Source organism: Mytilus trossulus, chromosome 5 (assembly GCF_036588685.1).
Source record: "Mytilus trossulus isolate FHL-02 chromosome 5, PNRI_Mtr1.1.1.hap1, whole genome shotgun sequence".
NCBI classification, from domain to species: domain Eukaryota; kingdom Metazoa; phylum Mollusca; class Bivalvia; order Mytilida; family Mytilidae; genus Mytilus; species Mytilus trossulus.
The window spans coordinates 66065436-66076342 of NC_086377.1; the positions used below are offsets into that span (position 1 = coordinate 66065436).

Genomic DNA, 10907 nt, shown 5'->3' on the forward strand with positions numbered 1-10907 from the left:
CAGTTGTGTATATTTGTTTTAACTTTATGTTAATAGTCTTAGAGATTTTAACATAGTCATGATAGTGTGCAAGATTTTGTATACAACGTAGTGTGAAACAGATCTTGATAGTTTAAACATATTTTATTGTTCAAAATGACAAATGGATCAGACACATGTTTTGTCCATACATAAGTGATATATCAGTACATTTGCCATTTTTGCTATAAAAGGCCCCGAAATGACAAAAATAAACAATTCAAACGAGTTAACTAACGGCCTAATTTATGTACAAAAAAAAAACAAATAGGTAACACATAAACAAACGACAACCACCGAGTTACAAGCTCCTGACTTCGGACAGGCACAAACATACTAAATGTGGCGGATGTGTGTCAGGTCAATGAATCTATCTGACAGGATTTATCTGATCTTTCTTGTGATACTTGTAGTAAAAACTGTATTTTAAAAAACTTCACCATAAAGTTAATGGTCAGTTTAGCAGACGAGACTTTTTTTCTTTTGTAATTCCTTATTTTGGCACATGGCACACTATAAAATACTTTTTAATGTATTTATTGATCAATTTAGAAATAATTAAGAAACCAGAATATTTATCCCACTCCATTCTTTAATCGGCTTTAGGTTGATTTTTTTGGGCTATTCCTTTTCATGGTTTTTTTTTGTCATGGGTATAGGTCAAGTTTTCAACTTTTGATATATCCTTGACATTGACATTGTTTGGTTCTAATGGTGGTAAATACTGAGAGTGCATTCAACGAATACTTTATTTACTTCTTTCTTATCCAATCTTTAATCATATGTGATTTGAGAGTAAAACATATTGCTGTCAGATTTTCCTGCATGGAGATGATATTTGAAAATCTGGACCCCAAACAGGATCAAGTAAAAAATAAAACATGTGTAGTGTCAGACATGGAAAGGCCAAAATGAATCTAAGTATCACTTTTTGCTACTTATAGTTCTGCAACTCAAGAACGATAAAGGCTAAAAATTGAACTTCATTTACTCAAACACCATTGAAAATATTTACTTAAAGCGTACTCAAGTTATTACACAGACACATTTTGGCAGCCGACCACCTGCCTGTCCGCCGTAAACCACTAGATTAATTACCGATTATTTTCCTTTGGAAATCCAGTTAGAAAGTTAAATTTTTATCAAAAGAAAATTGAACTAACATTTTCTGGCAATAAATCGTATGCAATAATGAAATACGTCCAATGTTTTCCATTTCTTCTAAGATTGTATGAGTCATGTCATTCAGATTCACTCTAATACTCTGTCTGGCATTACTACTTATGACTAAAGTTTCACCATCACTTGCTACTATATAACAATCATGAGAAAGTTTATGTGATACGTAAAACCTTTATCTTTTAAACATTCAACATAAACATGATAAAGTTAATGGTAAGGAAAGCAGGCGAGATATTTCAGCGTGTGCACTTTTGTAATTCCTAATTTTGACATATGACCGTTTTTGAACGCGCGTCTGGCGTACTAAATTATAATCCCGGTACCTTTGATAACTATTTACACCACTAGGTCGATGCCACTGCTGGTGGACGTTTCGTCCCCGAGGGTATCACTAGCCCAGTAGTCAACATTTCGGTGTTGACATGAATATCAATAATGTGGTCATTTTTATAAATTTCCTGTTTACAAAACTTTGAATTTTACGAAAAACTAAGAATTTTCTTATCCCAGGCATAGATAACCTTAGCCGTATTTGGCACAATTTTTTGGACTTTTGGATCCTCAATGCTCTTCAACTTTGTACTTGTTTGGCTTTATAAATATTTTGATATGAGCGTCACTGATGAGTCTTATGTAGACGAAATGCGCGTCTGGCGTACTGAATTATAATCCTGGTACCTTTGATAACTATTGAATATACTTTCAAGATATCTATTGATAAATTTATGAATTAATACTTAAGTGTCTATCCCCCCTCCATGCATCAGTTGACTTTTAGTTAAGTTTGGCTATTCTTTTTATGGGTCTTGTTGGCATGCACATAGCTCTAGTTTTCTACTTTTGTTATATCCTTTACATTGACATTAATGTTATAAATGCTGAAGGTGATACAATTTACACCAAAAACAGGATCACGTAAAATAAATACATGAAATCTTGTAGAAATTGAAAAGCCAAAATCAATCTCAAGCACTTTTTGCTACTTGATGGTCTACAACTCAACACCAATAAAAGTTAAAAGATGAAAGCTAAAACAAAACTTACTCACAGAAAACAACATATCTTAATTCGAAAATGCAAGACACCGTTCATCAACCGACCACCCGCCTGTCCACCATACAACACCAGATTAATTACCGATACTTTTCCATCGGAAATCCGTGTAAAAATTAAAATATTTCATGATAAGAAAAATGAACACACATGTATTCTAATAAGTAATTATTTGCACGGCTTAATAAGGAAGGCGTAATGATCTTGATATCAGATATACTTTTCTTCAAAAAAATAAAACTCATTTCAAATTTTATAAAAAAAAACTGTGTCATAGTTTGTATAACTGCTATCATCACTTATTTCACTAGACACTATCATCATTCCTGTTTTTTTGTGTATGTCTATTGCCCAAGGACGTTTGATTCCATCGGCCTCTGTCAGTATGGTCTTACAGGTTTTACCATCTGGTGATACTACAACAACATTATTGTTTCTTTGAGAAGCTATATAAACAAAACCCTTCTTGTCTAATGTAATTCCTCTTGGATAGTCAATGTCCTGGTGGTGAAATGTCCACAGAGGTTCACCAGTACTGTCATAGCAGCAGACGTTGTTTTGATGGTTTATGGTGCCATAGATATTCCCTTGGAACAGTGAAATTCGGCTCACTCCTTCCATGCCTGCTAATATTGTATTAGACATTTCATTCAGATTCACTCTGGTACTCTGTTTGTCTCCACTACTGATGACCAAAGTTTCACCATCACTTGCTACTCCATAACAAACATGAGAAAGTTGTATTGTTTGAATAATTGTATTCTTTTCTAAATCCACCAGTGTTGTCCTGTTGACTGGTCCTAATGAAACAGCTACTGTATTATATCTGACAAAGCAGGCATCATATGGACCTTGTTTGAATGTAACTACTTTTCTGATGAAGATGCCATCTTTACTGAACAGCAGTAGTTGTTTTTTGTTCTTATCAAGTATTATAAAGTTACTATCAGGTAATATACGACAGGCATATATATTTAAACCATTCATATCTTCTGGAATGGTCAGTTTTGTCAACAAGGATGGTTTTATCTCTTCAATTCCAGGAACTTTTGAAATCAAGTGCTTGGCTTGATCTTTTCTTCCAGCCTTTATTTGGAGGGTAGAAGAGGTGGTATTGATAGCGATATCTCCAAAGCATTTGACATCGCGTAAAATAGATCGAAGAGCAGACGAAAAGTTAACTTCCAGACTTTTTTCAGAAAAGCGGTCCCCTCTCTCTAAATCTTCTATATATTTTGCCGTTTGTGATGTAGTTTTTTCAATTTCTCTTAGACCAATATGCATCTGTAGCGCTGTTGCATATTGCGTCATTATGGTAAACTGGCTTTGCATTTGGTTTATCTGACTAACTCGCTGTTCCAATTTCTGCACGAGAGTATCCATGTCTAATTTCAGCTTTGAATGTTTAGACTCTAAGTCATTAAGTATGTCTTGCTCTAATTTGTTTAAATAATCATTGATCGACTTCCTCATATAACGGACTTCCTCTACGGCTTTAGTTTTTTGTTTATAGATGGTACTGATCCTGGTTTTCATGTATTTTATGGTTGTATCTAAGTTTTCCTTCACATCCTTCAAATCTTTTTCAAAAACAGATGAGTTTACCTGCTTTAGTATATCAGACAAAGGTTTGAGGTCTTGACATTTCTGGTGTTCATCGGTGATGCACTGGACACAGCATGGACAGGCGTGGAAAGAACAATAAAGTTCAAACTTCTTCTCGTGGTCCTTGCACTGACTGCTTATTTCTTGCATGCATGAAGGTAACTTGTGGTAATCTTCAGATGACATGGTTTTATGGTTCTTATAAAGTCTTGACTTGCTGTGAAGTTTTGCACAGTCTTTACAAAACAAAACCTCACATTCTGTGCACCATGTGACTGCTCTGTTGGAGATTCCATCATCATGGCAAATTGTACAAAAGTTGTTGACCGATGAGGCCATAACTTTATCTCTGAAATATATGAAAAAAACTCTGTAAAATAAAACTTTACAGCGATACATAAAATAGTTATAAAATTAATACTGCAAGATAATTAAATGCAAGTAATATCATGATTTTTCAAAGGATGCATTATGTCCAGATATGTACTGACAAATATACATAATAACACATATTAATATAATCAAAATTATATCAGACAAGTGAAATGTTTAATCCACCATTTTCTGTATAAGGAAATACCTGTACCACGTTTGATGTGTATGAGCTTTTGATTTTTCTATTTGATAATAGACTTTCTGATTCGAATTTTCCTTGGAGTTCAGTATTTGTTGTTATTTTACTTCATACATAACATATTTATCTGGGAAGTAATAAATTATGTTCCTTGCCTTTAACCTTTGACATTCTTATAATCAGATGTTAAAACTAGGCGTTAAAAGGAAGATCTCTCTCACTCTCTCTTTGTTTGTCGTTTGTTGCTTATCATATTTGCATTTCGGTTTTTTTTTACATATATCAGACTGTTAGTTTTCCCGTTTGAATTGTTTTACATTTGCCATTTGGGGATCTTTTACAGTTGACTATTTGGTATGGGTTATGCTCATTGTTGAAGGCCGTACATTGACCTATAGTTGTTAACTTCTATGTTATTTGGTCTCTGGTGGAGTTTTGTCACATTGCAATAATACTATATATTCTTAGTTTTATATTAAAACTGTACAAAGAAAGACAATTGTAGGTGTCTATGCGGGAAATACATTTGAACTATATTATTTCTTTTACAATAGAACTATTGTTTTAAAGATTGAAATCTAATAAATTAATTATGATCCTTTTTTTTCAAATTTGCAAAGAACACGGTAAATGGTATATGCACCAACATTTGTTTTTAATTGTTTGAAAACATTCAAAATCATCAGTCAAATAATTAAAGGGCAGATAATGATTTATAGAGTTAAAAAGGAATATAATATACTGGTTTGAGCAAGTAGACATGATGTTTCTTTGCTATACTACAGCTCTCAAATTCATTGAATGAATCAAGTGTAAAAGTTCTTTTCTGGCACTCCTTTTTGGAATTTAAGGTCCTTAATGCTCTTCAACTTTGAACTTGTTTAGCTTTTATAATATTTTGATCTGAGCGTCACTGATGAGTCTTTTGTAGACGAAACGCGCTGGCGTATTAAATCATAATCCTGGTACTTTTGAAGTATATTTAATTACGTGAGCACTTGAACCACCACACCCATTTTTTGCATTCTGTGTTGCAGATAATAAGAAGAAAAAAGAAAATACGAGACTGACCTGAGATATTATCTACATAATTTGTACTGCGTCAGAATGATCAATAATTACTCAAAGAGGGTAAATTCTCCAAATTCATTTGTTTTCAGTCATTGTGAAGTTTATCAAGATTCTACTTTCTGTTTTACTTAAACATGTATTGATCATTTTGTCATGAATGGTATGCGGTTATCATGGACAGTTGCCAGAGTTTAATAAAATATGAATTTGAAGCAATAAAATAAATGAACAATTTGATTATTTGAACATTCTTACCATGAACATGTTGACAGAAAAGAATTTCCTCAAGGAAGTAAAATGTCCAACATCGGGGACAGTTCCGTAGACTTATTCATTTAAATTTAAATACTTGTGTGACTAGATTAATGTTTTGTGTTGTGTATTCACAAATAAAACATTTATTAAAGGTATTGATGAAATGTTTATACTTTTCAGCAAAAATAAGCATTATAAATGTTCAAGTATCGTATTCAATTATAAGAAATTAATAATGGTAGGATCTTGGCTATACTAAAAGTAATAACAATTCGAAAGTGTTTTATACAATAAAAGTGTTGTATAATTATTAAAAGTACAAACACGTTTTTTCTCCTAAAATTAAATACGATACTTGAAAATTTATATAGGGCTTTCTTTGTCTGCTTAAAAATACTACATACATTGAACCAACTTTTAATTCATGTCAAAACAAAACATTATACTACACTGGTCAGAAAGGTTTTTAAATTTAAATTGAAATAAATAATTCTTCTGAAGTGTATCCGATATTATTTCCGTCTGCAAATTCATTTCTCATGTTTCTGTGTACAGGTTTATGGTAAGAATTTTGAAATATTCCTCATTGATTTTAAATCTATATAATATGTTTCTGTGTACAGGTTTATGGTAAGAATTTTGAAATAATCCTCATTGATTTTAAATCTATAAATTCCTTTTTGAACTTTTTTCGGAGTTCAGTATTATTGTGATTTTACTTTTTTCGTCAATTATTAAACTCTGGCAATTGTCCATAATAATAATTTCTTGCTCCACATATAGACGCGTTTATCTATAACTGACCTAGAAAACATGGGTGCATCCATAAACCTTTCACGTGACCGATCCGCCATTACAACCGTGAAAAATAACGCACGTGGAATAGGATCCCAGTTACGGTAACCAGTCCAGTACGAATGTAGTTCTTAAAAAAAAACTATAACTTTTCTCTAAAATGGTGTAGTGTCATTATTACACAAGTTCTGAAACTGAATGTAGATTTATTTGAAAGGGTAGGCTTTCTAGTTTGAATTTCTGTAAAAAAAATGATTGATTTAAATAAAATCTGGCGTCAGTGCATGGATTAAATTGTCTAAATTCTAGCCTTTATTCTTCACCGGAAGTAGACTGAGTGACCCTGTTGTCAATCAAAACAAAATTTTGCAACGGAATGCCGGTCATGAGGCACTGAGATTGCACTCAGAAACTTGGAACCTAATGCCTAACATGAAACAGAAGTCCCAAGGTGGCTATCAAAATTATTTAACGAACAGCACCCCATTTATTTACTATGACTTTCAATGCGTTCCAATAGGGCAAATAACTGGGTCCCCGTTCCTGTCAGAAGGCATATATTGAACACTTCAATCTACAACTGTAAGCTTATTTTTCGAGTAACATGGATGAAATTTTGCTACAAACTTCAAAATTTAATAAGGAAAACAATGGTGTAATTATTTTTTAAATTTGAATTAAACTTTTTAAATTAAATTGAAATTTAAATTTATGAAATTTTAAAAAAGTTTTTTTTTCATTTGAAAGTTTAAAAAGAGGTCACAGTGAGGTCATTTGTTGGAAATTTAAATTCATACACTTGTAAGTTAAAATGGAGGGATTTTTTGAAAAATATAGGCAAAAAATAATAGAAAAGAGCCACCTGGCAAGAAATCATGAATGCTTTTTATGGGATCAGGGAACAACAAAAGATGGAAAATATGGGCTTATTTCTTTTCTAGATCCTATTTCTGGTACCTGGAAAAAGAAAAAAGCCCATAGATTCAGTTACATGGTTTATAACAATTATTTAGAGTTAAATAAAATATTTGATGCCAGTCATTTGTGTCATAATAGTTTGTGTGTGAATGCGGCTCACATTAATTTAGAGCCGCATCACATAAATAACAACAGGATTTATTGTAAGCACCGCAATTCTTGCCAGGGCCATGCCAATTATCCAGATTGCCGCCTGGATTTATTTTTAGAAGATATTTAAGGGGTAGGGCTATAGCTTATATATAAAGAATTTTGACTAAATGTACAACAATTTTAGACTCTTTTTGAAAGATTTGGTGGTCCTTAAAAGAACCTTTAATTTTGTCTTTATCTTTTTCAGATGTAGATGGATGCAGCTATGTCTTCTTTGACTTTGGAATTTTTGAAGTACAGCTTCTGGTAGGTATATTCTTCTTAGCAGGCATTACTCTCCCATATGAATGATCGTCCTTTGTGCTTTGAACAAATGCCGTATTAAGTTTGGGATCAAGTTGTCCTTTTTGATATCGGTCTTTAAATTTACTTTGTTCCTTTTCTTCCACATGATCCTTAATTTTCTGTCCGGTTTGTTGTAAATTTTTCTTTTTCCTTTCTGGAGTATTTTGGTATACTTTGTTCCTTTCACACTCCCTTTGCATCTGCTCTAAGTGTTTAAATGAACCTTGTGATATTTTAAAACCAATACATTCTGCTTTTTGTTTCCAGGAATTAGCTATACCATTATTCAAAGTGTGAATTATTGCTGATGCCCTCCCTTCAAAATTTCTAGAAAAGTTCACATTTTTTGGTAAGGATACACTTAGTGCTCTGTTAACGGCTTCACATTTTTGAGTGTTGAAATTAAATTTCATTTTCATTAATGCTTCCTCACTAAGTTTCATTTTTAAAAGTTCCTGCATTATTAATTTGTCATTGTCATCCATATTCAGGTTGGTTAACTTGTTTGCACCCAAGTACATGGATCTCAGCCACCAACAGTTTGTGTGACCACCACCACACACGTATGAGCTAGTGGGACATTTAGAGCAGTCGCCGGTATAACACCGCACAGTAGCATCAAGCACTCTAGGTAAGCATTTTTAATCTTTTCCAAATTTCCACAGTTTTCTTTCCACATTTCATTGAAAACTAAGCTACATCTGGCTTTCAAATCTTGACTTAAAACTTTCTGTCCTTGTTTTTTCTTTTCACGTGTCGAACCATAAAACATGTTCAAACTAAAATTTGCAGAATTACTTTGTCGAAACTGTGATCTTCCGAGATGAATTGGGTCAGCTTGGCGTTCAACTTTCCACAACGGGTGTAAAACTTTGAGTGCATCATTTATACCTTCTGCTCCACGTCCGTCTCCATCTGTAACTGCATACTTTACCAGCACATTTTGCCTATCAATCTGAAGTCCAATTTCTTTACCCATGAGATATTCACTTAAAGGGTTGGTTGGCTTAACATTGGCTGTACATGTACCAGCATGTCCATCTGGACAGGTTACATTAAGTCCCTTCCCTTTAAGCCAAGAACCTGTCCAGCAAAGTTTATTGTGAAAAACTGATGCAACAATGAACTTATGGTCAGTCATTTGCTCACATGCCAATGATATTGCCTGGGAAGCATTTTGTCCGGTTTTTTTTGTGCTTACTATATGCATACTGTTATAACGTGTGTCGATTGCTACAGGAATATGTGACGGCTCTTTTACACCACGAATTCTGTTAACTTCTTTCACAGTTTCAAGTTTTTTCTTCATATCATTGTCATTTAACTCTTTAATATCATTCGCAACAAAATTAGAATGCCTCTGCAGTGTTCTTTTAGTGGGTGGTGGTATATTTAGTCCTGCGGCCATCAGAAATCTTCCTCTTTTTATTCCAATAGGAGTCTCCTGTAAGGCAGATACAAGCATGCGGGTTAACTCTCCAGGGTTAGGTCCACGTTTTGGAGTTTTAATTTCATCGAACAGGTTAACACATGGTGATGTAAACTTGCATTCTGTACATTTATATATGCACTTTACACAAGATCCATACTTAATTAACTTTGTCAGTTCAAAGTTTGGGTTATCACATTTAATGTCTTGTAAATTGTGAAATTTAACAACTACATTAAGTAGCAGAGTAACTTTATTCATCTTAACAACTCTATATGACTCATCTGTAACATGTGTTGCATCATGAGACTCAGATTTAGCTTCTTCTTTCAGAACCTTCAAACATTTTGGCTGTGGACGTAATAACTTGGCAGATCCAGGATTTCCCTCGACATCTGGTAAACTGTAGGAGGTGCCGTCTTGACCGGATTTAGCTACAAGTGAGAACTTCTCTGCATCTAGCCTCTTCCATTGTGTATTAGATGAACTTGGCTGACTGTTTGAAGACTGTGTTTCATGCTTTATTCCCTTGTTATGGGGTCTGTTACCCGCTTTGAAGCAAGATTTACGTCGATTTTTGCCACCTTTCATGTTAATTTACAGTACCATTGACTGATAATTTATGATGTTCTACATTTTCTTGCATTATTTATATCACTGGAAGATGCTGTCAGCTTCCTTGACACAATTTTGCCACTAATTGCTGACAGTGACACTTTTATGGGGATTTACAGGTGCTGGACAGTGTATTCTAAGAGATCATGTGTGTGTACAGTAGGGCTTACATTTTATTGGATTACCACTAATTGCATTACCATGTAAACTACTGCTTTTCATATATGATAAGGAACTTATTTGCCTTCATAGATATACATTTTTTGTAAGTTTTTCACTTTTAACTTCTTTCCTTTTGTAATTCCTATAAACAAAATAAGGATTTTTTATTTTTTTAATTAAAAAATGATTTTAATTAAAAAAAATTTCATTAAAATTTAATTTTTACTAAATTTTCATACAATGAATGAATTTATCTACCATGTGCAATTTACAGAATGTAAATATCTTTTCAAATAAAAATGTTGTGCTGATTTTAAGCAAATTTACTTCATGAATATATGATTTTATCCGACCAATTTTCTGATATTTGAGGAGAAATGAGACGTTATAGATAAGGATCAATAACTCTGTAACTGTTCGATGAAATTTATTAAAACTTTTCAGAATAACTACTGAGATGTATATCTTTATTTTAAAAGTAAAGTTTTAAGTCTGGAACAAAAGTTAAAGTCTGACAGGAATAGGATCCCAGTTACGGTAACCAGTCCAGTACCCACGAATGTAGTTCTTAAAAAAAAACTATAACTTTTCTCTAAAATGGTGTAGTGTCATTATTACACAAGTTCTGAAACTGAATGTAGATTTATTTGAAAGGGTAGGCTTTCTAGTTTGAATTTCTGTAAAAAAAATGATTGATTTAAATAAAATCTGGCGTCAGTGCATGGAGTAAAT

At 33.0% G+C, this 10907-nt stretch overlaps 1 protein-coding gene and 1 long non-coding RNA gene across 2 annotated transcripts; one reads left to right on the plus strand and one right to left on the minus strand.

Moving 5' to 3' along the window:
* Positions 1-2442: 2442 nt before the first annotated feature.
* LOC134719812 (uncharacterized) lies at positions 2443-5823 on the minus strand. Its single transcript, XM_063582767.1, has 2 exons — positions 5759-5823; positions 2443-4207 (listed from the first exon to the last, which is right to left on the minus strand). The coding sequence occupies exon 2, from the start codon at positions 4195-4197 to the stop codon at positions 2500-2502; it is 1698 nt and encodes a 565-aa protein (XP_063438837.1). The 5' UTR covers positions 4198-4207; positions 5759-5823; the 3' UTR covers positions 2443-2499.
* Positions 5824-7822: 1999 nt separating this feature from the next.
* Positions 7823-10253, plus strand: LOC134719813 (uncharacterized). The gene is made up of 3 exons (XR_010107707.1): positions 7823-7930; positions 8461-8600; positions 9732-10253. It is a non-coding gene; the product is annotated as an uncharacterized LOC134719813 (long non-coding RNA).
* The last annotated feature ends 654 nt before the right edge of the window (positions 10254-10907 follow it).